Source organism: Xiphophorus couchianus, chromosome 7 (genome assembly GCF_001444195.1).
Source record: "Xiphophorus couchianus chromosome 7, X_couchianus-1.0, whole genome shotgun sequence".
In the NCBI taxonomy this organism is placed as follows: Eukaryota; Metazoa; Chordata; class Actinopteri; order Cyprinodontiformes; family Poeciliidae; genus Xiphophorus; species Xiphophorus couchianus.
In genome coordinates, this window is record NC_040234.1 from 4,092,951 (window position 1) to 4,120,351 (window position 27,401).

At 41.9% G+C, this 27,401-nt stretch overlaps 1 protein-coding gene across 11 annotated transcripts in view; it reads left to right on the top strand.

The window, feature by feature from the left end:
* The first annotated feature begins 3,228 nt into the window (after positions 1-3,228).
* caska (calcium/calmodulin-dependent serine protein kinase a) overlaps positions 3,229-27,401 on the top strand; it is a 145,532-nt gene continuing 121,359 nt past the window's right edge. For all 11 annotated transcript variants that reach the window (XM_028022160.1, XM_028022161.1, XM_028022163.1 and 8 more), the window contains exon 1: positions 3,229-3,414. In XM_028022160.1, the coding sequence (XP_027877961.1) occupies positions 3,356-3,414 (59 nt within the window). In that variant the 5' untranslated portion in view covers positions 3,229-3,355. The remainder of the gene's footprint in view (positions 3,415-27,401) is intronic.

The window sequence follows — 27,401 nt, forward strand, 5'->3', positions numbered from 1 at the left end:
ATGCTGCAACACATTATTTTCACTTTATCTTTGATTTTTGAGGTATCGTTTGAGCTTCTACTATGTTAATCAGCAGCTCCCTGTTGTAAACCACCCTGTTGCTATGGTTACATGTCATAACAAATGCCCAAATGTTAAACCGTAGTAGCAAAAGTCCTTCCAGCTGCACAGAATCTAAAACCAGAGAGAATAGTTGTCCCCCAAAAATCCCCTAAAGTTTCTGGTAGAAACACGGGGATTTAAGTTTTTATAAAAAGGGGGGGAATCTGAAGTAAAATGGCCGCTCCAACCTGCTGCCGCAATTAGCGGCACAGTGCTAGAAACGGAGGTGAGCAGCACAACTAAACATTTTATTTGTCTGGCAGTGTCAAGGTGAGGCCCAACAGATTTAAAAACAGAAGATAAAGAAGCATACAGAGTAGAAGTCTGCCTCTACACCTGCAGAAAGAGAGAAAAAGAGAAACCATAGCAACAGACATATGCATATATAATATTTAACACCAGCCACCGAAGGGGAATGTGACAGGACATAAGAGACATTAAAGACAGTAATAATAATACCAAATGATTGGTATTGATACACAGAAGTCTGTATATCAGTACTAGCCAAGCTAAATGTCATGAACTTCATGGACTCAGTATCAGTCACAGTCATGTTACGTTATTCAGTTTGTTGCGATGAGTGAAGTCTGGTCATTTCATGAAGATGCCCAGGCTGTGAGGGTAAACAGGAATAAGCCGTCTTCAGAAGACCTTTCAGACATACAGGGAGGCGGCTTTGAAAACCTGCCAACCTCGTACTGCTGTCAATAAAATTACAGAGCTAAAAATGGCAACGTTGCAAATGATTGTAACGTAATGGAACCAATCAATGACTGTGTCAAATGGTGATAATATCTGCACATCATCAAGACCAGAGAGCAGAGCCGGGTCGTTCATTTGGTAAACTGATCGGCCATTAACGGCAAACTGCGTGCACAGATGTCATTAAGCGCAGCAGTCTAATATTAGCAATGCAGTAGCAAATGAGAAGCGCGGTCTGATGAATAACTCTCCAGGCAGAAAGGCTGTGGAGGTGGAAGAAACGGCTTAAAGCCAATCGTTTCAGCGCAAACCGTAAAAGTAATTGTGTTTCACCGTTTCTTACTAAATTAATTTGTTTTGAGTGTTTTTGTATATTGTCACCTTTTACCATATATACACGTCTATATATTTTAAGATTGTATGTAACAGACTATCAAACAGTAGTGCTTGGTTGGAAGGAAAATTCTGCAACTTTTTTTGATAATTTTTCTGCTTTTCTCTTATAGTCTAAAGTAAAATCCAGCACAAGCATTCACCTCATTGGAGCATAGTGTACCTGTGTGATTTAAAGGAGCCTTATCATGTATTACATGTACAATGTTACCTTCAGTTGTCATGAAGATCGTGTGTATATCAAATATGACTTAAGAGAAATTTAACTTTGCAGTTTGATGCCTTGAAATTGGGCCTCTGTCTCTTTAAGAAGCTCCTGCTCTGGCTTCAGTATCACAACATTTCTCCATAAAGCCGTTTGCAAACATTCTTTAACGCACTGAGAAATAGTTCATTAATAAACTCTGCAGATGCACAGTCCCTGCATCCCACATGGTGTATGTACTGTAAGTAGCTGCGTTTCCATTCCAAATGTGTGCAAAATATTCCACTGATGTCGGAAAAGCACAGTGTCACAATTGCGGTCTTTTCATTAAATAACAAACATGGTCGAAATCACATGTGAATATGTTTGTTCACACAATAAGTCATTAGAAAACATGCCACGCCATGATTCATTCTCCAACTACTTCCTGTCGTCTTCTTCTTCGTGGTTTGCACAAGTGGCAACATCTGGCTGTTGATCATGTGACTCATGTGATGCGATGAAAAAAGTTTCCATCGAAGTTTTGCAAAGTAAAGCAATTTCAAAACATCAAAAAACAAAACAACAACAACAAAAAACACCCCCACATCATTCTAGCACCAAAACTTGTTATCAAAAAACTTTTCCCTCCGAAATTGGCATGTTTCCGTTTAGCAAATACATTTTTGAAATGTCAATTTGTGCAATTATATGGTTAAAGGAAATGCAGCTACTGACGGTTGGCTGGACCTTCAGGGCAGTTTTAATCAAAAATATTTAGGTTGAATTTCATACAAAAAAAAAAAGAAGTTATTTTTGGATTGTAACGATTTTCGAACATTATATTTACAAAGTAACACACCTCATTATGTTTTATATTAAAAATGTTTTATATTTTATACCCTCTCAATTTCCTTTTTATAATATACAGACCATATGAAGACGGTTCTTCTAAAGTGATGCAACTTATTTCATAGATAACAGCTCCAGAGACTTGTAAGCGCTCTGTCCCTAACATTTCCGGTTGGGAATTCCACTTTATTCCCGTCCATTGATCAAGTCTAGAGAAACTGCGGTTTTAGAGCGACGCATATGGCGCCGCAGCTCCACCATGTTGGCTCAAATCCGTAAAGGACTGAACCGAAAGCCCCGCGTATTTGGCACGCGCCAAGATGGAGGACGACGAAGCAGTTTCATAACTCCCGAGTAGGAGGAGCGTTGCTTTCTGGAAGCTCCGCGGAGCAGAGTCCGAGCAGCGCTCAGGCGACGCTGGGAGGACTACGAGGTGAACCGACGGTCTGAGAAGTGCAGCTGGTGGAGCGAAGACGGGGTGTGACGCCCCGGAATTGTCCGCTGTAAAGAGGAGTTCACCCGGGCTGTGAGTCGCACGAGCGGAGGAGTGGACTGTCCGTGTATCCCGGGAAGCTGTAACGTAAAGAGCCGTGGATGTGGGGACCAGCGTAGCCCACCTGGATCCGCGCTGTAGCCCGACTCTGATGGACTGAGCGGCGCTGTCCGCCGGCTCCGCTCCCGCTTCCCATCCTCTCTGAGCTCCACATGCAGAGCCGAGGGAAAGTGTCAGGGAGCGGACACAGCAGCAGCAGGAGAAGAAGAGTTTCTCATGTTTGACAGCTTCGCTTTCTGAGACACCGGGAGGCTCAACTAAAGGCGGGGCGGAACCGGGGGTGGAAGGGCTCTCAGACTGGACTGCTGAGCTCTCCTCGTCCCGACACCCCAACTGCAGCACAGCCTTATTTTTGGGGAGCGGGGGGTCGACGACGGAGGCAACAACTGGGAACAAGAAAGCTATTTTGTAACTCTTTCCAGGCAGCCGGTGTGTTGTCGTTTGTTATTGTGCAGCGGTCAGCCGCCCCTGGCCTCCGGTGACCACATCCAGGAGCATTACCAGTTTGAGGGAACGTCTATATTTCGTGGAGGTGTGGGTGATAATTCATCCCCGGCCGGGCTCGGACTATGGCGGACGACGACATTCTGTTTGAAGATGTGTACGAGCTCTGCGAGGTCATCGGGAAGTAAGTGCCGCTGCTGCTCTCTTCCTCTGTGTGGGCGCTTCTTCTAACGCAGGTCACCCGGGCTTTCTAATCAACTCCTCCTGAGGACCTTGTCACGCGCAGCTCCAGGACGCACGCGGGAAGAGCTTGGCGTCAGTTCTCCTGGAGCTGGTGGTGCTGTTGTGGTTTCGGTCACCTTAAATATTTGTCATTTCCCCCAAAAGCACCTTGAATTTTAGTAGTGTTGTTTTGTGACAGTAAAAAAAACGGAGCAGGATTTTGTTCTGAGTTTATCGTTGCCTGTTGCAGCCGCCCTAACATACATTAACCGGCCGTAAAATGTGTGCGCTTTGACCCAGTGACAGTTGGCAGGTTGATGAAGAGATTAAAGGGGCATGGCACAAAGAGCGCCATGAGTCATGCACAGTGCACATCTGGTCTTCCTTAGTGACTGGAAGTCTGATCCAGGCTACTTGCAGGAATAGTGACTGCAGAGAGGGAGACATGACGGTAGAGTCTGGGAGTCTTGCAACTTTAACCATGTTGTTGTTGTAATCTTGTAAGAGGCAAGCTTGCCACATTGTTAATATTCAAATAATTAAAATTCCACTATAACAGATATGTGAAGAACCCCAAAACTTCAGATTTCATGGTAGTAGTGTAAGCTGATATCATAAATGATAATCATGTTCAACAAAGTCAGCAGTGGGCTTGGTTAGACTTTCCAAGGGCAGTAGCCCAGAGCCCCAGGTTTTGGGGGTAGCCCACAGAACTATTCTCTCTTTTTTTAATGAATGTGTATTTTTGCAAACATTGTACTTTGTTTAAAAGTCATAGGTGCAAATTAGGTGAGTCGTATTACCTAATGCAACCCAATCTATTTACATAAAAATACTTGTTTATTTTCAAATACTTACAGAAGTTTTAAGTATTTGAAAATTATGAATTTATAGTAGATTTTTTGTGGGAACAACATGGAATTATTGCTATGTAGGACTACCTATTAATGTACTGTAATTTGCATTAATAAACACATTTTTCCTTACTGCATAGAGCACCAAAACTGGCTCCAGTCTAAGGGGCCACATCCTTGTAAATCCTGCTCTGCCAGTGGCATAAATGTTTGAACACCTGCTGTCAATTTTGTCTTATGACCTCTTCAGTTTTTTTTCCTGGCACTTTGTCTGTTGATTGGTTTCGTGTTGCTTGTTCCATATGTTTTGGATCATTATAACGACTCAGTGATGACTAGTTTGAAGTTTACAGGGAAGGTTTGTAAAATTTTTATTTGAAATCTCTTGGTTTCATAATGTCATGCATGTTAAGAATGTCTTTTGAAGCTAAATGGGCCCACAGCATCACAGATTCCCTGCCATGCTTATCAAGGGGCCATGAAGTGCATTTCTACATTTTCTTTCCATTGTTCAAGCCAAACCCACCTTGGGCATCTGAATTACTTTTTTGTTTATTTATCTTTTCAAATGTAAGGTTTATTTTATAGTTTAGAAATGGTCATTTTAATGCTCTATGAGTGCGCCTAAGTAGTCACTTATTAGCACAGCGGATCAGAAATTAGGTCATGCCGTCAGTTTTATGAGTTTTAAGAATCCAGTATGATTTTTTGACATGGGAAGGTACCAGTAATTGTAACAACTCTGATTTTGGAGAATGAATCCTTAATATGGGATGTTCTTCCTCCACTGTGTGAACATGCTTTGGTTAAAGCTTGAGTTTTTTAGGCTGCGTTCACACCAGCCCTCTTTAGTTCGCTTTAGCCAAACTATAGTTTGTTTGCCGAGAAACTCTTAATTTGTTTGGGGAGGTGTGAATGAACTGTAGGCCAAAGTTTAATTGAAATAAAATCCGGTGCGGTTCGAATCCATATGTGAATACAAACGGACAAGGGACCGCTCCAAAAGCTGGAAGTGGACTAAGAGCAGGTTATTATGGGGGTAAATACAACCAAAACAAATGTGCTAGTCTAACGCTAGCGAGAGAAATGGCTCACTGTCTTTTCTGAAAAACGAGAAATCCTACAACCGCTAAAATCTGACGCCACTCCATTTTTCTACATTTTGTGAAGAAGGAAGTTGCACTCAGTGTCTTCTTCAGAGGTCTTTGTGTTGTTTCCTTCAGTGGTTCTTGGTGCAGAGGAGAACAGGTTTTTCAAAGGGTTGGGACGTTTGGCACAGTGCAGTGTGAAAGCGGACCCCTCCCCCCAGCTGAAAATTTAATAAATGTTGCAATTTTGGTCCCCAAATCCAACCGAGTCCAACAGACTACCAGCCGAGAAAACACCCTTTTACTGCTGCAACAAAAACAGATTCTAATTTTTTTTTTGTATATTTTCCAGCTTTGCCAGTAAACATGTCAAGAATGTTTGCTTTGTTCAGCTGTTGTATTTGCTGTATCTACTTTACTACTAAATAGAGGTGGAAGTCTGTTCCAGGCAAAGCCGTTTCTATCTTTTGGAGTCATTCAAATCGCTGGGCTTGAACCAAGCTCCTCATTGCCTGAACACACCGTCGAACACCTGATTCAGGAGGAGCTTGGCTCAGGCGCCACCATGTGAGTCAGACCATGCGGGCCGACTGGTTGCGGGACCGCTCCGTGGTGTCGCAGAGATGGTTGACTGTCTTAACGGGGGCGACGAGGCCTGGAAGTCACGGAACGTGTTTAGGCAAGCCCGACTGTGCACTTTTCTTCTCGTCTTCAGTCACAAGCAATCTGTTTCTCTCTCACTCAAAATGCTTGCAAGTGTGGGCCTGAAGAATGAGGCTGCTCTTCCTGCTCTCTGTCCTCATGCATGAAATACAAACATATTCCTCAACAAGCAAAAGACTCAACATCCTCAACCTGGATGTCGAGGAGGGTTCACTCCAAATTCAAGTGCCTTGATTCAGCTCAGTCTGACGGCCCCTGAATTGTGGCCGGATTGTGGTTGGATTTGTCAGCTTGTCTGAGATTTGCGGCGTTCAGAGGATGAGAGACACCTTTCATTGTCCCAGCTTCCCTGATCCAGAAACAGACCAGGCCGCAGTCAGGAAAGGCTTCACTTCAAAAATTGTTTGATTTCGGCGTGTGCGATCTGCAAGGTTTATATCTATGTGGTGTGGCGTATGAGCTGCTAAATATAGGTTATCCTGAATGGTGCTTGGAAAGCGGCTCCCTGATTTCCTTGTAGGTTGTGGGAGTTGGATTTGTAGTGTCTTGAAGGAGTATTGATCTTTTACCACTTCTTTTTCATCTTCCAGTCAAGAACCTCCATGTTTTTTCTTGGGATTTTACACAGTAGACCAACACAAAGCAGGGCACAGTTGTGAAGTTGCAGAAATAGGGCACATGGTATTACTTTTTTTTTTGTTCTAAAATATAAAAATCTGAAAAATGTGGCATACTTCCTGGATCTAGTTCTTTCAGAACCAACTCTTTGAAATAAAGCTGCAGGTCTTGTAGAATATGTTCTGTTTGCACATAAGGAGACCTATAGACATGTTGCATGTTCTTGTTTATATCAGGAAATTTTGCAGCATCCAACACTGGAGAGCAAAAACACGATTCTTGTGCTTACCATCCATAGTCTTTTTTTTAAAATAAAGCTGAATCTAAACACACTAAATTCCACAGCACATTTACATATTAAGATTGTCAAAGTCAAGCTAGCATAACTGATCTACTTGTTTTAATTAAAACTTTTTCCTGGCCTGTGAAATGTGATACCATTGGACCTTGTTATCCAGCTATCCTAGTGATGACAAGTAATAGCAAAACACTGCGTCCCCTTTTCCTTTATGTATCATACATTTAAGATTTAGCGCATTATGTTGACAACTTGACCACTAAAACCAATGGTAATCATGGTGTGCGAGCAGGTTTTTTTGCCCTCCAACAGGGAGCTGGAGAGCAGGATCCTGCATGTGTGACATGTCCATTTTTGTTACATAAATTAAAGAGAGAGATATTTCATTAGAGGTAAACATTTGGACTCATCTTGTTTTTTACCAAATTACTGGGAAGACCGAGCTTGACCATGTGCAAAGTTTGCATAATGAACATTGAGCCCTTTGGGAACAATGCAAATACATGGAGCCAAGGTACGGTATACCGAACGGTACAGAGGTCTGTGTGAAATGTTGTGTGATTGGTCAGAAGTTTGTGGCCGTGTTTTACGTTGAAATGCGCTTGGACAGCAATGTTGATATTTCACTTCAACTAGTCCACTTGCACTAATCCGGTCTTTGTATCTGCAGGTGACATGAATACAGAAGACAGGTTGAGAAACAATGTACTTTTTTTTTCAAATCTTCACTAAATAACTACAAAGACCGTCAAACGGTCAAAAACTTTGGGAAATTGCAACGTTGTGGTCCACAAAGGAGGCTGTCAGCAGGAACGTGTTGCGTTCTTTTCATGACACTTCGTTAAAACAAAACGGAGGATGGAGGGAGTAATTCCATCTAAGTGTGGATAAATATTTAAAAATTAAAAATGTAAAACTCTACCTTGCAAAGCAGATTGGGGTAGATCACGAGGATCCTTTGCACACCTACAGCAGAAATCATTTTGAATAATTGTCTTCACTCAAGAATCGATTTTGTCCCCCAAAAATCAGAATCAAGTCGTGAAAAAGATGTTTGCGCTTTTTTTCCTGGTGGAGAACTGGCTCTACCTTCCTTAACACCTAAAGTCCAGATGAAATGAGACAGTGATTATATAACACAGCAAAATATTTCACAGGAACAAATACTCATGCGAGGCTCTGTACGTAGAAGCTGGAAGCGCATCCTTGGTCCTTGGTCTGTCCTGGTGGTTTTGTTTTTCAGCTCCTCTCCCTCACCAGCCTGTCAGTCCAGCGCGGTTTGTGTCCCAAAAACAAGAAGGGCTCGGTGAGGGTGGGAGGAGAGTAAATGGAGAGGTTAGGAGCACAAAGACAGGACTGCGTGGAGTAAATGTGGGAGGAGGGGAAAAGAGAGAGCGGCTGCACTGGAGATGGGATGAGTGAGTGAGCAGCAGAGGTCGGGGGTACAGTGGAAGGAAGCAGTCCATTAGTTTGACTCACACATCAAGAGACACTGTGTGCCTTCAGGCCATTCACTTTCTAGTTCATCCTCAGAAAAGAGTGATGCATTGGTGTGTGCGCGTGCGTGTGCATGGGTGTGTGTGTGTGTACTTGTTTAGCTATCCTATTTAGGACCATTTCTACCATAATTCTTAACCTTAAGACTGATGGGTCTCATGGGGACCAAAGTGTGGTCCTAATATGTTATGTTAGACCCCCTTGTGCAGGGTTAGGTTTAGAGGTATGGTGTGAATTAAGATTTGGCTAAAGTTCGGAACAGACAGTAATGGTCTATCCCTAGCCCTAGGAAAAATGTTTGGGTTAGGCATCAATGCAGTTACTAAACTCAATGGAAGTCAATACAAAGTCCTAATATAAATGGAAATGCAAGTTTGTGTGTTAGAGGTTTTCCACCAGAAAACTTGCTGAGTTACGGCAAGTCATCCATCGACCTATCTTGTTTTTGAGTTAAAAAATGTTTGAAGTTGACAGGAAATGTGAAGATATCACCAAGTAATTACCGTATTTTCCGCATTATAAGGCGCACCTTCAATGAATGGCCTATTTTAAAACTTTTCATATATAAGGCGCACCGCATTATAAGGCGCATAGAATAGACACTACAGTAGAGGCTGGGGTTACGTTATGCATCCATTAGATGGAACTGCGCTAAAGGGAATGTCAACAAAACAGTCAGATAGGTCAGTCAAACTTTATTAATAAATTACAAACCAGCGTTCTGAAAACTCTGTTCATTCCCAAAATGAATAAACAGCTGTTTTATTATTTTCCCCGAGGTAAAGTCAGTGACGTGGTATTTTGGTGACACAGTTTATCTTTTAACAACAGCAAGGTATAACATATAGTGGAGGGGAACTTTTCCTCGATTCAATAAACACGTAAAAAACAGTCTGATACTGTTACGATAAATCAAACGTTAGTTAAATCACAATATATCCACTTCTGCACCATTGATTGGTTCATGTTAAATTCTCTGGCTGCTGCTCTGTTCCCGTGTTCTGCTGACTGACTGATCGCCTTGAGCTTAAACTCTGCGTCGTAAGCGTGTCTCTTAATAGGAGCCATTTTGGGGTCTTTACACAAAACCCAGCGTGCACCACGCGCTTTTTCTTCTACGGGGGAAAATGAAGTTGGCGGCTGCTTACTGTAGTTGCGAGACCTGTTGTGGCTCAATATTGGTCCATATATAAGGCAAACCGGATTATAAGGCGCACTGTCGGCTTTTGAGAAAATTGAAGGTTTTTAGGTGCGCCTTATAGTGCGGAAAATACGGTATGTGTTTTTGGAAGACATTATTGACAACACTTAAACAGCCTTAAAAAATCACTTGCTATTACTGTTAGCTTAGTGAAGCATTAAGCAGGCTTCACTTGCTTAGTGACTAGCAAGTGAAGCCTGGTCACTGGGTCGGCCTCCATGTGGCAGTATATTACTTTTTAATGAATGCGGCGAGGAGAGTTCAAACATCCCAGCTGAACATTTTAGTATTGCTATTTAAACCTCTGGATGCCATATATCACCATGGCTACTCCACGACAAATAAGAGAAATGAACCTCCATTTGCATTCCTCATGGCCTCCGAGGACACTCTGGGGTGCAGTAGGAAGGCTTAATGTCAGTATAACTCTCAGACCAAGGAGGTTATGTTAAGTGTGTGTGTGTGTGTGTGTGTGTGGCACATGTCACTTCTTAATTCTGTTTGGTCCACTGTGTCCCTTTCCCTGAGGTGACGGAGTAAAGCCTGAGAACTGGCCCCTGTCTTAGGGTGTGTTCACCTAATGGCCCAGCTGGCCATTTCAAATCCCCAACCTTCTTTTGTTGCTGCCTTTTCCATCTCTAACCAGTGTTTTGCACATTTAGGCTGGTTTAGACCGAGCGTATTTACCGGCCAGGCATTTCCACATGTTCCTAATTAAACGTGTGAAACACTGACCTAGATGTGTGGAAGCAGCTCCTCTACTGAAGCCAAGGTCCTCTCTGAGCGGGCCCCGGGGCTCTCTGTGGTAATGGTGGCTGGCTTCTCTCAGTGATGATCAGCATTGCCAGGTTCATTGTGTCTAAATGAACCTGACAGAGGACAGATTCTGGTGACAGCGGCTCCATTGAACAGATCGGAGGCTGTTGGGCCGGTGGTTGTTAGGGATTGGTATTGGTCGCACAATATTTCATTATCCATGTTTTGTTTTTTGTTTTTTTTTTTGTTTAAATTGTGATCATTTTGATTTATTTTTATGGTGATGTGTGCTTATTCCATGACATGCAGGTGTTTAGACATAAAACTGGTGTTATAAAGTAGCCTGGGCATCGCCTTCGTGCGTAATTCAGCTCAGATTATAATCTGATTTCAGTGCTAGGCCTGGACTTTCTCCCATTGACTTTCTAAAAATCAACAAACAGAAGAAGTTGTGAACGCGAGCTGCTGCTGGCGTTCTCACTAAAACCAGGAAGATAGAGCACATAACACCAGTTTTAAAGTCCCTCCACTGGCTCCCTGTAGCTCAAAGAATAGACTTTAAAATACTGTTGTTAGTTTATAAATCACTGAACGGCTTAGCACCACAATACATTAAAGATCTGCTGTTATCGTATCAACCTTCCAGACCTCTCAGGTCTTCCGGTTCTGGTTCTGCTCTGCATCCCCAGAACCAGAACCAAACGAGGAGAAGCAGCTTTCAGCATCTATGCACCACAAATTTGGAACAAACTTCCAGAAAACTGTAAAACAGCTGAAACACTGACTTCTTTTAAATCTCGACTAAAAACCCACCTGTTTAGAATTGTATTCGAAACGTAATCAATTACAAATTTATTGATGAAACTTGACTTAATGCTGTGTTTTGATTATTGATTCTATATTGCATTGTGTTTCTGTGTTTGTAATGATGTAAAGCACTTTGAAATGCCTTACTGCTGAAATGTGCTATACAAATAAAATTTGATTGATTGATTGATTGAACGATGACATCAATTTTCTGCGTTGTTTTAGAATTGTAGTGTAGTTAGCTAGTTTTAGCGATGGCTAAGTGAACAAAGCCTTTCGGTCCATGATGGCCATACTTCCAAATATTTAATTGACTTCAACAGTTGAGTCATTTAGCTCGGCACTTCTCTCTTGGCATTGGAGGATGATTGTTACTGCAGGGTTAAATGTTAGCGATTGGGTAAAAGTTACAATTTCCAGGAAGCAATAGTTTTTCAATAGCTGAGAGTCCAGGGGCGTGCTGTGGTGGCGGAGGGGTTAGCACGACCCACATTCAGAGGCAACGTGGCCTCGACGCGGCTGTCGCGGGTTCGACTCCTGGACCCGATGACGTTTACCGCATGTCTTCCCCCTTTCCTGTCAGCCTACTTTGAGAAAGGGACACTAGAGCCCACAAAAAGACCCCTTGTGGGGCGATAAAAAAAATAAAAATAGCTGAGAGTCCAGACCTTCTGGATGAAGCGAAATGTGGAATAAGGTGCTGGTTTTTACCGGACTAGTTCTGAAGTAGCCTACTTACTAATCTATAAACTGTCCTCTGGGCTTTTGGTTAGTTTTTTAAGAGCAGTATTTATGAATTGTAGGGTTTTGACTGTAGTCATGTTCTATCAGTCGTACCATCTGTTGTTAAAAAAAAGACAGGGATGGATTTTAAAAATACTTTTGTTGTTACTGCAGTACAAACCAAAAGCTATAAAAAGGCTGTTTATCTATTATATTGGTGTCCTGAAGAAGCTTATTGCACATGGGAATATTTTCCAAGAACATTATTTGTGTTTGTGGTGCTATGAACGCTGTGCATGCAGTCACAGCTATATAGTTACCTAAAAATAAGTAATACATAATCTTTTTACTATTATCACAATAGTACCACAAAACATCACAATAAAATTCCAAGTTTATATCACCCACCCTTATTTCAAGCTATAGAAATATAATTTTTAGGAATGCAGTCATTAAAACTTTGACCAATATCTATACCCAATATGAATACTGCTGTTATAGTGATAGCTATACCAAAATTTTCATTCAATTTCTTAAATTTGATTACTCGATTAATTGTCAGAATAATCGACAGAGTACTCGATTACTAAAATAATCCTTTACAACAGCCCTAGTTTGGATACATAACAACCTCCCAAAATGATGCACAACAGTTAATCCGTATCACTTTGCATGTGGCTCTTTTTTTTGCCCTTCTCTTGTGCTAAACCTTGTAAATCTTTCTTAATTGGCTGCAGTTTTTTAAACAAAATCCAAATAGCAATTAGCATATTTTCCCCCCAATTTGTCAGCACTGTGACTGAATTGGGGCTGCGGTCTGTGGGGAATAACATACATGTCTCCGTCTCTGGGGGCCTTGCGAGTTTGTGGGTGTGTGTGTGGAAGCGGCACACATTATACAATCTCAGGCTCTCCGTGGGGGGGCTTAGGGGAGCAGAATCTGCTGAGAGGCTGCTTTCCGCACGCACAATTACACAGAGATGATGTAACGGAGAGATCTTACTCCGAACCACTGAAATATTCATCCCTCCTCATCACGTTGGGGGACAACACCCCCCAGCAGGCTCCAGCATCTCCGCCGGGTGCCTGCCAGCACGCCGAAGATAAAGCTCCATCCAGTGTTCGTCGGAATCTCTGCAACAATAACACCTTGTTATGTTCATTGTAAGAAAAATGTTGCACTTGGCGTAATGTGATTATCGTATCTATTTACAGTTACGAGTCAACCATGAATTTACTTCGTTGTTAGAAGTAAATGTTTTTGGAAAATGATATTCTCCCTTGAATCCATTGAGTGCCGTTTGTATAGAGAGTGAAAAGATTTTTTTTTTTTTAGTTTCTTGACTCTTGTGCGGTACAAACAGCTGTTATCCAAGGACCAATTCTCCAGCCTTTTCTTCCTCTTTGTAGCATAGTGGGAAGTATCAACGATTCGATATTGATACCGCATATCTGTCCGATATCATTGAACAAATGAGTATCCGATTTTATCGGCCTAAATCTAAAATTTCTGAAATAAGCATGCCAGTTGAAGCAATGGATGACAAATGTCTTTAGTCTGGTGCTTTGGTGTCAACTAGACAGTTTTGTTTACAGAGACTTCACAATTGATTTTTGTGGTTTCGGTTGATTTGTTCATTTATTTTCGATAATTAAAATGTCTTCCAGTTCAGGTGTTAGATGTTAAAGTTTAAAGTGCATTGATCTTTGAGAATGTGTTCTTTCATGAGTATACCATTATATAACTTGAAAATGGTTTCAAAAGAACAATAATAACCTTTATCTCAATAACTTCTCGAACTGTTGGACTGTTGAAAATTGTAGGTCCACGCAAAACTTTGTGAATGTTGAGTGAAGTTGCATTAATAGTTGTGATCACATCCACAACATCACAACTTCTGGTTTTATTTATTTTTTTGTTGAAAAAGTGAATATGAAAGTCAAACTTTTACAAAAACAAGAGATTACCAACTATTTTTTGTGAATACAGCTGTCTAGACCGATCTAGATAGCTATATACCTATCTCTAGCTAGCTAGCTATCTAACTAGTTATTTGTAGATAGCTACAGCATCTCCCCCTGCTCTAGCTATCAGCTTGGTTTGCTGTTGGCAGCTGAATTTGCTTGAATAAGTTCCTCTGTCTAGTTTGTCCTGAGAACTTGTACTCCTGCAGGATGATGGATGTTTCAGAAGAACAGTCAGTGTTTTCAGCTGTCAAGCTATCCCTGTCCTTTTCATTCTGGTGTTGGGCAAGTGTGAATATTTCATGAAGTACATAAAGCATTCTTAATGAGGTCGTTGCTGCATGCTGTGTTGAGTAGGTTTAATCAGAGAAAAGCCTGTTGCCAAAAACACAAACAAGAAAGACCCTTGTCAGATTTATTTTGGTTGTAAAACCCACCGGATTGGGGAAACCGAGGCACCGAACCGAACGCAGTCCGGGATGTTTACTAGGAGATATTTACCTTGAAGATGTGGAACGGGTCTATATGTGAACGTTTGCTGAAGGGCTGGCAGCTGACTCACCACCCTTCATTTGTTGTGTGTTTTTTTCCCATGCAGGGATTAGGCTGCGGTTTGAGCATTTTTTTCATCCATTTGTCCAAAGTTTGTTTACATTTTCCTTTGATTTCAGAATTAACTTCCTCAGCTAACTCATATAAATACCATCTGCGCTCGTAGTCATTCGGAAAAAAAAAGACTTGAACGAAGCTGCCTCCTGCTTGTGGATAACAACAGATTTGTGTAGTTTTCTAAAATCAGGATTTGTTTTCTTTTATTACACATGGAGTAAACCCAGGCTGCTGCTGCTGGGTTATTTTTATCATTAAAGAAAATAAAAGTTCCGACAGGCATTGTTAATAATGGAAGAATATGAGCTGATGTAAACACAGTGGGGGAATCCTTTCACACATTGCTTAGTAATATTTACAAATTGTCACTTTAATACAGCTAACTCAATCAAATCAGAATCAATCATTTTCTTGGTATATTCTGATGTTGAGCTACCAGCTAGCTTGACGTAAGCTTAAAACTGGGTTCTTCTGGCATTGTTTTAACGAAGGTCTCCAGCTTTTTTTCCAACTTGTAAGTTAAGACATTCTGGCATCCAGCTGAAAGTATATTGTAGCTAAATGTGGCTTTGAGACATTCTGTGTAATTCCATATTGGTGTCAGGGTTTCCCCCAGTGTATATAAGCCTGGCGGGCCTCCAGGTTTTACTTGTGCCCCTTGTGAGGGCACAAGTAAACCCCCTGGTGGGGGCACAAGAGGCTTTACTTGTGCAGGCTAAGCACTGCTTGTTTATTTAAGTCTTTTTAAATGTTTGCATTTTTTTAAGACTTTATAGTTGGTGTTCAGGCATCAATCTTTCAATAACACATAATTATCAAGTGATATTTTCAACTTTTCCTGTCAACTTAAAAAAACATTTTAACTGAAAAACACGACGGGTCGCTGGATGAATGACTGCTCTAGCACCCAACCACTGGGCTTAGCAAGTTTTCTGGGGGAAACCTTGAGTATTATTTTCATACAAACTTCTAAAGTTGGATGCACACTGGTAGTGCTTTGGTGTGGAGTTGTAAAGAGACTTTTTTAAGGTTTACATCATGTTATAGTATTATTCATTCATCAAAAACATACCTGGAGTGTTGCCTTGATTCTTTCATGCATGTTTAAGGAATCTTTTAATCTCCCATGGCAACCATTTGGGGGTGACTAAATGCTTGTTCTCACAAAGCTTCACCTTTTACACTCAGCTCTTCCTCGGAGCTGCAGCCTCCAGCTCAGCTCCTCCAGACTAGCAGCAGCAACACCTGCACACCTGCTGAGCTTATCATACAAACTACTTTCTGTGTGAAGCTGCTAGAAGTGTTGTTAAAATCTTAATGGAGGAATGTCGTGATGACGTCCTAAAGGCGGTGTTTCAGAAAGAGCAGGAGCTTCTTAAAGAGACAAAGGCCCAATTTCAAGGCATAAAATTACAATGTCTAATTTTTTTTAAGTCATGTTTGATATATACAGGATTTTTATAACAACTGAAGTTAATAGTTATATAGAATAGCACTGTGTGCCTGGGAAATATATAATACTGCCCCTTTAACATAAAAAGCATCTCACTAAAATGCAGACGTCATTAGAAAGGATTGCTGGATCCTACACTGTGGAGCGGCAGATGGCTGCCAGATACACATTGGTGTGTGTGTGTGCATGTTGTTTCAATGGAAATGACTAGCAGTGCATTTTCTTATACATGTCATATGTCGCTGAAGTGCTTTGTTTTTACCATTAATGGACCAATAAGTCAGCTTGAAATCGGTGTTTGCTCTTGTTTAGAAAAAGTTCTTTCTGGGTTGCACCTCTGGCAGTGTTGGGACTTGTTGAATTTTACAGTCATTCATAATAGTTTGATTATAGTCTCACTTTTCTGAACACAATTAAAAAATCTAAATACCATTTTTATGAGTTCAGTGTCTCTTAAGTTTGTGCTGTTTGTTTTAATATTGTACTACTTTACAGTGGAAAGTGCGCCGATTACCTAAAATTTAAATATATGTTTCATAATATACTCATACAGGGTTTAACCCAGAAAATGTTTTTCTCATAATTTTAAGACGTTCTCTTGCTAAAGTGGCGTCTTCATTCTGCTAACATTATAACCGTATTCTTGTAATTAGTCCAAAATTCTCATATCCTGGTCTTGTTGTACTCAGTGGTACAACTAGCAGAAGGAACTGAAATGAAAACCACTTTTTGGACATATTCTCTGTCATTTGTAATTTAGAAAAGAAAGCGAAGAAGAAATCGATGAAATCGAATCTGGTTGGAATAATTCTGAGGTTTTGTTTTTACGCCGTATCGCCCGGCCCTGGCCATGTTGCTGTGCCCTGACCTGAGCTTGGGGCTGCTCCTGACGAAGAGCATCGAAGCGTTACAGACGGTGCACACCCACTGACACGAGGCGAAATCACCAGTTAGCTGAGCGACGCAGTGTATGCGTGTGTGTGTGTGTGTGCGCGTGCGCTGGTGTGTGTGTTGGTGACAAAGTCCTTGTCGTCTGAGTCAAGAGTTTGTGGTCGCAGCAGGTTTCTGTTAGCCAACAAGGATACAGCGCCTTCATGAATGCGTTATTAATGAATCATATTCCCGCTGACCCGTGTGTGTGAACGCACCCCCGCGGAGATGTGGCGTGTGTGTATAATTAGTTTGAACAGTGGGTTCACAGCACGCGCACCCACATTTAGAGAGGTGGTGAGTAGCTGAAGTCACGCGCGACAGCGCCGTCCTTCCCTCCGCAATTGTGGATAAATATGATTTCGCTTCCTGCCTAAATCAGCGCCTGGATTCAGTTACTAAACGCTGCCGCGGCAACCAATCACATTTTACCGCTGCTTTTCACTCTCCTCGCCAGTTTTTATTCTTTCTTTTTCACTTGGCTCTCGTCGAGTTGGAGTCTTTTCACTCCAAACCAGTTTCCACGATGCGTGCCAAAGCACACACACAGTCACCTGGGTTACAGCTGCAGGCCTGCTGCAAAAACATCACCCTCTGTGCAGCACATAAGGAAAACTCCACTCCAACCCCAGCCCCACCTTACCCCATTCCCCGCTGGCCTGAAAGATTACATCCTGGAGTTTTACGGCTTCGTCCTCCCACACAGAGCAGCTGTTCTTCCACTGATTCCCCCCCAGTCTCCCCGGTTACTTTCAAAATGTTCATGTTGGACATGTACTGCTGAGAAAACCACAGATGAAGAGGTTACAGTGTCACAAAAGAGAACCCCCTATGCTAGCAGATGCTTTGAGGCCATAGAAGGGAAATTTTAGAATAATCTCCAGCTTTTCTTTGCTTAATAATGCCTATTGTTGGGTCTATAAAAGATGTGTCACACATATTTGTTTTTTAAAAAGTGAGGAATCCCCCCTTTTTTTGTTTTTACAAATAAAATAGAGGTTCTTCAAATCATAAACGGTGTTTTAAAGACTCCATGACTCCAAAACAATACAAGATAAAACAATCCTTTATTAGTCCCACAAGTGGGAAATTCAAGCTGTCATGGCAGAAAGAGGACAGAACAATAGAGTAACAGAAATGAAAAACAGCGCAGTGTAGAAAGAAACACATAATACAAGCTAAACTGGAAATCTAAATATGAAAATATCAGTATATGTACAAAAGAATACAGATGTGTGCAAATATAAATACATACGCATTTATTTGCTGGGACTATATAGATATGTGTGTATATGTGTACACACACAAATGTACATTTACAAATCATATACGTGTCCACATACACACACATGCATTCATAGATATACACCGACAGACATGTAATCGTATTTTCACTCAGAGAAACATTGTGCATCAAGCTTATTAATTGTATTATTTTATCACATAAATTTGACTTTTTTGAGGTTTGTTTCATGCTGAAGCGATTAGCAAACACCTGGTGGAACTGAGCATCTGCTGAGCTCATTATAGGAGCTATTTCTCAGTGAAACACTGGTAAAAATGTTGTTAAAGGGTTAATAGAGGGGCCATGTTGTGATGACTTTCTAAAGGCGGAGTTTCAGAAAGAACAGGAGCTTCTTAAAGAGACAGAGCCCCAATTTCAAGGCATTAAATTGCTAATTCAAATTTCTGTTAAGTCATATACAGCATTTTTATAAGATCTGAAGGTAACACAGTTACTTGATTGCATTATAAAATAATAGATAATAAATAGATAATAATTCCCCTTTAGTCAGTGTAGAATAATCCAGGCTAGCACTGACTCTTCCATGTATTGTAGTTTATTCCTACTTGTCCAATCCAAAGGTTGGTTCTATTACAAATTCTGAATCCGCAGCTTTTCACTTGTTGGTGGCTGATTGCTAGTGTTTGACACAAAGTTGAAATTTGTTTTGGTAAATGTATAGAAACTCATTTGTCTATTAAAATCTTAGCAACATTAAAAAGGAAATAAGTACCTTTAGATGGTGGTCTGATTGTTGACAATTTACTCAAATATGCATCAAGGAAGAACATGACTTGGATCAGCAGGCTCAACAGGTTCCAGAGTAAGACTCATGAAACATGGTCTTAAATATTTAGTGAAATCCACAAGATAAGCTTGTTTTCTGCCTCAGGGCCTCTCATTTTTCCCCAGCGGTGGGCCCATTGCCAATGGAAACACGAAGGCCTGTGTGAATTCTCTTCCTCTACACCTCCGTTATCAGACCCACACGTTTCTTCACGTCTCTGTTAAAGATCTAAATCATTCCTCTCCATATGTGTTTCCAGCCGGCCGTCCTCCACCCCGAGGCAGAAGTGTACAAATCACAGTTTTATTTAATTAACCTTCACTTTGCGCGGCAGGTCAATTAAGATCAAATTTACACGTACAATGTAATTAGGCGAGGCTGGCTCACGCTTTCATCCTCGCAATTAAGAAGACGCAGCGGCTCACCCGCATGGTCGCGGCGCCGCTTCTGCTTTCAGCAGCCGTCGTTTGGCATGCTGCTGCTGCTGCTGGCGTTGTGAATGTGGACGAGTTTATAGATGGTGGGATCACCATTGCTCTCAACAACTACAGATGAGAGCAGCTGCTGAATTATTGGCTAAAGGTAATGAAAACATCATCTTAAGGTTAGCTAAGAAGCTTAATTGAACGTCAGATTCATGCAGAGTCTACATGATTGTCTGAGCTGTCGCTTCCGCTGTCCTCTAGCCTGAGCTCGAGCTGTAACTGATCCTACATGCTCCTTTGCTCAGATGGAGCTTCCTTACTGAACCTAAAAAATCTAAATCGATAGCATCGGAATAAATTATGGCATGGGAGAGTAGTTCTCCTCTCCAGCCTTGCTATGCATTAAAGGCTGTAAAGTAATTTGATCACCAAGATAAACCAGACTGCCATGAATTTTGTGTGTGTGGGTGTGTGTGTGTGTGTGAGTGAGAACATGTTGAAAGATTCAGCTGTGTGAATCTGAGAGCATCGGTACTACATTTTTTCACCTCTGCTGTGCCCGATGCAACTGCGACTCAAATGTCATCTGAATGACCCAAAAATACCGTTCTGATTGTAAAACTGATGACTTGACCTGCTCTCTGATTAATTCAGCTTCGGCCTGTCAAGATAGCAAATTTTGCTGAGCGATTAATTGTCTCAAAAAATTATTGCGATAAACAATAATATTGTCTGAAGACCTTTTTACACTGATGTAATGGAAATGAAGTAATAATGCATGTGATTTCCTGCCAAAGATAGATACACTTTGTTTTCAAAAGAATATTTAACACTGGAACTGATAAACAAAATAAACAAAACAACCAAAAACAAAATGGATTCTCGGTCTCCATTAACAAAAAATGTACTTGATAAAAACTAAACAACATAAAGCCAAAGTGGAAATAAATACTGCATTCAACCAAAAGAGTACAGATTACAAAGTCTGTATATTATGTTGCCCTTCAGTAATAATTAGATTTAAATGAGAAGATGGGCACATCGACTACCTGATGCAATAGTTCACACTACAGGATTTTTTGCTCCTATTTTTCCCCTTATGACAATCTTAGAATGTTGGTCTTTCTAAGATTGTGTGGTGTGTTACTAGATCGTCGTTGCCGCTCCGGTCCAAATCAGAGGTTTTCCCCGACTGGCAGCTTTAACGCAGCCTGTTGAATGTGACAGGTAGCCAATCAGAAAGCCCGGATTCTCCTCCGCGCTTTCTGAGGGGAAATTACAGAGGGGAATCCCAAACAGCTGACACGGCGCAACCCGAAGTCCAGCCAACGTGGAAACAACATTAATGTTTATTCAACATGCAAAGAATAGAAATGACAAGAGGAGGAGTTGGAGCGAAATTGCTACCGCAGTTGATAAACCTGGTAACTTTTCAGCTGTTCTTCGTTACGTGACGTAAATAGGTTCTAATGATTTTCATTCAGTCAGGACTTTACTCTGACACTAGCCACATGCATTGCAGGTAGATTGTAGTAAAGCATTGATTAATGCCTGGTTTTAAAATTAGTTCACTGAACTTGTAGCCATTATTTTGTGCCCATTGTTGGACACCACACGGCAGGACCGAACCCGATCGAACCGTGTGGTTTGTCAGGTTTTGAAAATGGGCCGACAATCGGCCGACAGCTCTAAGATCCTGTAGTGCGCACTGGGCATTAAACTAAGGAAATGAGGAAGGGAGGGTCAGTGGAGAGCACCGGAGTTGAGCCGTTTTTCATTCGGTGTCATCAACAGAAAGAGAAAAAGGCCGGAAGAGACAATAATGCCGATAATTGAAATGACATCGATTGTTTTAATTTATCGTACGATTAATCGATTTATCGTTTATCGCGACAGGCCTAAATTCAGCTAATATTTATCTGATGCTATTATTTGGGGGCAACCTCAGAGCCCCAAGCAAACCTTTCGTTTGAGGACTTTCTAGGAAAATGAAGTAGAGTTTTCCTTCTTTCAACATGCTAAAGGTGGACTAAACATACTAACATTCACAGCAACATGGGAAATAATGTGACAGCAGCTGGATAGGTAGAACATCTCGCAAGAGATCTCGACATATTAGAGCAGCCAAAGCAACCAAAGCGTTGTCAAAAGAAACACTTTGGTTTCTGGTGAAAGAAATGCTAGCTGTTATGAGCCCTAGATCTGAAGGTGATTGATTTAAGCTTAAAACACTGTATCTATATCTGAGACTCTTACTTAGAAATAGGAATGCGCGATATAAACAGTATATGTTAGAAACAATAGAAATATAGCCTACGATAAAGATCTGCAGTCTACCGGCCAACCGCAATAATCCTTGTTGATGGTATTTGCAGTAAGTGAGGATGTAGCTTCTGAGTGTCATGCTACAGTGAATAATTTATCTGGGAAGATTTTGACTTGGAGAAATACTGACTGAGGGGCAAGAAACATTTTGTTAACACTTTGAGAATGTAGCCACCGGCTAAACATTAGTGAGGTCTGACGCTAAGGTTGGCATCTGCTTTGGAACTTCCTGTTGCTGCCAAACTAAAGGGCTATTTTCACAATTCTCCTTAAAAGTCTAAAATATGAACACTGATCAAACCCATCCTATACTGACCAGAGATTCTTTTGAAACGCAGCAACATAGTAATTTCCTCCAATTCAACTCCTAGACCTTAAAAGTCGCAAACATACAGAAAATAATCACAAGATCAGATTTAAAACTTCCCTTTAACCTTGTCCGGTCATAAAGTACAATCAGGGACGTTGTTGCACTTGATCCCATGTCGTTCTCCTTATAACACTGATTTCCACTGAGTGGTTCACTGACGTCACAGTCGAACAGCATGCCTCTCCTTTAGCCTGTACTCTCAAAAGACACACCACTGTAATTCCAAATCATTTTCCGGCCACCTGGTTGTCCAGAATCGCAGTTTCTCTCTTTCTTTCTTTCTTCTTTTCTTTGCTAACACTCTCCAAATTGAACTCGATTTGGCCCCTAGAATAACAAGCACTTTTGTGGCTATTGTACTGCAGTACCCAAGCAATGTAGAGTGAAGTCAGCCAACATATTGTGGAGTGTGTTCGCCTGGCAGCCAGGTGGTTACACACCTACAAAGTCTCGGAGGCTCTAACGAGGTAGTAATCCATTCAAACCAACTGGCTGTTAATTGGATGGCGACGCACTCGGCTCCGCTCGTCTGGGGGAGCTGTGGAAGAGTGTGATCGGGAACTGTGGCTGGAATGTTTGCGAGTCTCCGTGGGATGCGGCTCCTCCTCTGTTTGGTTGTGCTTCTCCCAGCCTCCGTCCCACGAAGCCAGCCCAATGCTCTCGTGTTTTCATCTCGCACTTCGCCATCCAGTCGCCTCCGTTTGTCTGGCTGAAATGATGTTTAATTCGCTTCGCTGCAGATTGCAGGCCGAATTGTTTTGTGTTTTGCACAGGTGGAAATATGGAACCGCCGGCCACTTTGTCAGGCACACTTGTTCCGTTGCTTTTGTAACACGTGTTAAAAACAACTTACTGGAGATTAGATCGAGAGTTGTAATGTGGAAGAAAGGAGATTTAAGTCGACATATCCATTGAGTGAAATGAGGACAAAAATGCCTGTTTGCTGTAAGAAGATTGAGGCCACCTGGTTTAAGATTCTAGAGAAGTAGCCCAAATTACTACTCATCACAACAGAGGTCAAGTCAAGTTTATTAATGTATAACATTTCAGGAACAAGACAGTTCAGAGTGCTGAACACCATAAAAACATAAGACCAATTATTAAACAAGCAATAAACATTACATTTTGCCAACTGCTCTCATCAGACAGCAGTTCTGTCATCAGACAGAACATAAAATGTTGTTCAGGTGACAGAAGGCCGACTTTGTAACTGTCTTTATGTGACAGTGAAGGTTCAGGTCAGAGTTCATCACCACTCCCAGGTTCCTGACCTGATCTCTAGTTTCCAGCTGTAATAACTGAATCTGTGTGCTGACTCTAGATCATTTTTCTTTTGGTCCAATGAAAATCTTCACTTTTGTTTCTGTTCAGCAACATAAAAAAAAGTTTTTTTGGTTTTTTTTTTCAGTTCATCTTCATCAAGTTTGGTTTTGTATAGTGTTTTTTTCTGAATGACATGAGTGAACTCCAGAGAGAGACAGGAAGTGGTTATCTCTTAGCAAATTATAACCACTTCCTGGCTGATATCGATTAAATGGTAGCGCTGATTTTTTTTTTAGGGGAATGAACGGCGTTTAGCGCCTCTGCTTGGAGTCTAAGCTCCGTTTAACTCCGCCGTCAATCAGAAGGATGTTGCAGCTCTGAAAGTGATCGGCAGACGCGAAAGAGATGGAAAGGCCTCGACGTGGAGGGCTTTAACAGGCCGGAGCCGCATTTGGCAGGGCTATTATGGCTGTGTTGACATATTGTCTGACAGATGGGCGACACATGCTCTGTGTCTCAGTGCCATTGTAAGAGCAACTGGGGCTTGGCGGCAGAGGCGCAGAGCTGCAGGAGAAGCTGCGGGAAGAGCTTCGTCTCCGTTCAAGCTGCCTCAGCCTCTAAACTCTTATCTCTAATTCACCCTCTCATATGGAACCTATTTATTTTATCGTTTGTGTTCAATTGATCTTAGAGTCGTTGGAGGAAATAGCGCATGCTCTGTTTTATCAGCAGTTTTATTTTTATCTGGGCCTAAAGCAGAGGTCATAGCCGTCGCAATTCAACAAGTTGTTTTCGCCATAACTGCAACCAACTCCGATCTATGTGGTTCTTTTAAAAATATGTGGTTTTATGTCTACAGTGAAAGTGTTTAGAGGCTAAAGAACCATGAGAAAACAGGAGACATTTGCAAAAAGAGGTGGGATTTAGAGGCGGGCATTTATCGTATCAGTTATTGTCAAACATTTCTTTTCATGGTACTAATTCAGATTTATCATTGTCTTGATGAATTCCAATTAATAATGTTCAAATCAGCTGGCTGAGAAATTGTTGCACCCCTAATGGAGATGTTTGTCAAGAGCAATATTTGTCTATGTGGGATTATAATTGCTCTATTGTGCATTCACAGACATAGAGTACCAGGAATGTTGCCTTAATTATTTTATGCATGTTTGAGAAATTCTTCAATCTCCCATGGCAACCATTCAGCTGTGAAGAACGTCTGGGTGGACCTAGCCCCGCCTTTGAGCACGAAGCTCTGCCTCAGAGCCGCAGCTTCCAAGTTCCCGCATCATAGCGCTCCACTACCCCAGGACTCCCTCACTCTGTTCCTTCAGACTAGCCAGCATCGATTAGCAAACACCAGGTGGAACTGAGCGTCTGCTGAGCTCATTGTAGGAGCTACTTCTCTGTTAAACGCTGGTAAAAAGGTAAAAATGATGTTAAAGGCTTAATGGAGAAACAGTGTTGTGATGATTTCCTGAAGGCGGAGCTTCAGAAAGAGCAGGAGTTTCTTAAAGAGACAATTTCAAGGCGTTAAATTAAGAAGTCAAATGTCTTTTAAGTCATGTTTGAAATGTACACCATTTTTATAACAACTGAAACTAACATAGTGCTATAAAATGGCACTATGTAGCTGGAAAACATAATACTGCCTCTTGAACAGAATTTAGCCTGTTGTCTGTTCAGAGTTAAACTTCTAGGTAACCACACATTAGTTTTTAGTCTGATTCAGAGTTAGCCGCTGTTGGCACCTATGTAATGATTAGGTGTTGCATGTTACTGAACAGACCACTTCCTTTTGGCTAATTTAACCCTTCATGCTATCTTGCTGTATGAAGGCCGTCATGACATTGTGGAATTGTTGTAATTTTCCGACCGTTCATGCGAACCCTTCTACTGAAACAGGAAGGGAAATCTATTGGCACATCAGCCCCACTGAGATGTTTGTTCACCAGCCGCCACACTCCACACTCTGTGGACTCGCCGACTCTTTCTGTGCCACTCCTACTCCTGCCCTTGATCAGAGTCTCGACTCTTTATTTGCTCTCCTTTTCTCTGTTGTGAGGAGCTTAAATGGGGCTGTCATTACTCATCCCTTCTGTATGGCTGTTCATAGAGCTCCTCTCTGTTAGACGAAGCCTCTGCAGGAATGAAAGCAATGTAAAGGAGCTAGCTTAGACTTCTCACCGACCTGCCATCAGGGGCCTGGAGAGGAGAAAGACTTGCCTAATGACCACCACATCGTGGCCTGGAGACAGGAACACGCTCGCCGTCATGCTCTTGTCCTCCACAGCAGCTGCTGTTTAATAACTTCCTTGTTTCTCCATTTTTGTCGCCTGCTGCAGTTGGGATTTGTGCTTACGCAGCGGAGAGTCGGCGACAGATAAGATGGAGTGCGTGAGTCGCTCACCGCATTGACAAGCTCGCTCGGTCTCGCAGATATCTGCCCTCTCTCCTCTTCCAGCCTGTGAGAACACCCACAGGCTGTCTGCTGGGGGGAGTTGAGATTCTCTCACAGAATGAGTCGATGCTAGGAGGAGGAGGAGGAGGAGGAAGGCTTCTGAGGCATGATCACACAAGCCTGCTCTCTGGTCAGCCGCGGTCAGGCATGGCAGCGTTCAGGTGCCAGAGTGACGCGGGGCGGAGCGGGGGCGTCTCGGTGCGCGGGTCGCAGCTGTTTGCCATCTGCGTTGTCGAGACGTCTGTAATTGCCGCGCGTCCTTTACCTTCTGAACTCCCGTGTGAGAGACTGTCCGACTATCGCAAGCCAACATATGTCACCTGGTAACCATGGAAACAGAAATCAAAGCCTGCACACGCGCGCTATTAGGGCCTTAAGTCAATCTGGCCCTCATTGCATGTTGTGCCGAGTGAACAGTGGAGGCCTCTGCTCCAGCCTTACAGTTAATGATAAACTACAGTAGAATAAATGACAATGAATGATTTATCGTATCGTTTATTGTGAAAAACTCTCATCACGATAAGAATTTCCATTCATCGTCATCTCGATTAAATCTGTTAATGATGTTAAAAAACAAAAACAACAAAACCAACCTGTTACGTTATTTTACTGGAAATGAAAAACTGGAAATGTTATTTTTACTATTTTCTCCACTGTTCCACAAGCATGAGTAAATTTGTGCTGTGTGGAGTTTAGTCATGTGAATCATCCTTTAAGTAAGTAACGTCTAGAAGTCAATTTAAAATAGGAACGCTTTTCAAGAGGTACTATGATTGCTGTGCCATTCATTGACAATCATGCATTAGGTTTTCATCAACATTTTTATTATCACAACAGTAGCACAAAATATTCCCCATCGCCCCCTAAACAACAGAATTTAGTCATCTTGACAAACACTGTCGGGTCGGGCTGCACATCAGGAACATGATTAAATGTGATCCATGAACCGAAGCAGTAACCTTGATTGCTGTGCCACTCAAGGCACAGATGGGTCAGTTACATTCACTGGTGCATCTTTGAGCTGAGTGAAGAATGTGAATGTTTGGTGAGCATGAAAAGAGCTGAAGTGATTATTTAATAGTTTTCCTCCCCGTATCACAGCCCATGCAGCGCAGAATGAACGTTAGCCGGCGTTAGCCTGAACACACTCCGCTTTAAACGACGAGGAGGATACGCTGTTTGAGCAGTTAGCTTCTTTATGAGACCTCTGCTGGGTAAATAAACATTACACATTCCTGAGTCAACTGTCACACACGCACAAGCCCATATGTTGCTCAGGCAACAACCTAGCTTTTTGTGCATTGCTTTAGTTGTGCCTTTTGTGCCATATGTGTTGTGTGTGTGTGTGTGTGTGTGTGTGTTTACTAAACAGGTGGAGGAGATGAAAGTGTTTATGTGTTGTGTGACAACAGGAGTTTAGGGCTGTGCTTACATATAATCATCCAGAATCAGTAGTTAAGAAAAAGTCTGGGGGGAAAAAGAAGGGTCTCGATGTATGAAAGGGAGGAAAACGTCTCAGTTTTTTTGGGGGGTGGATTGTGACCTTCCATGTTTGAATAATCGCGTTACGA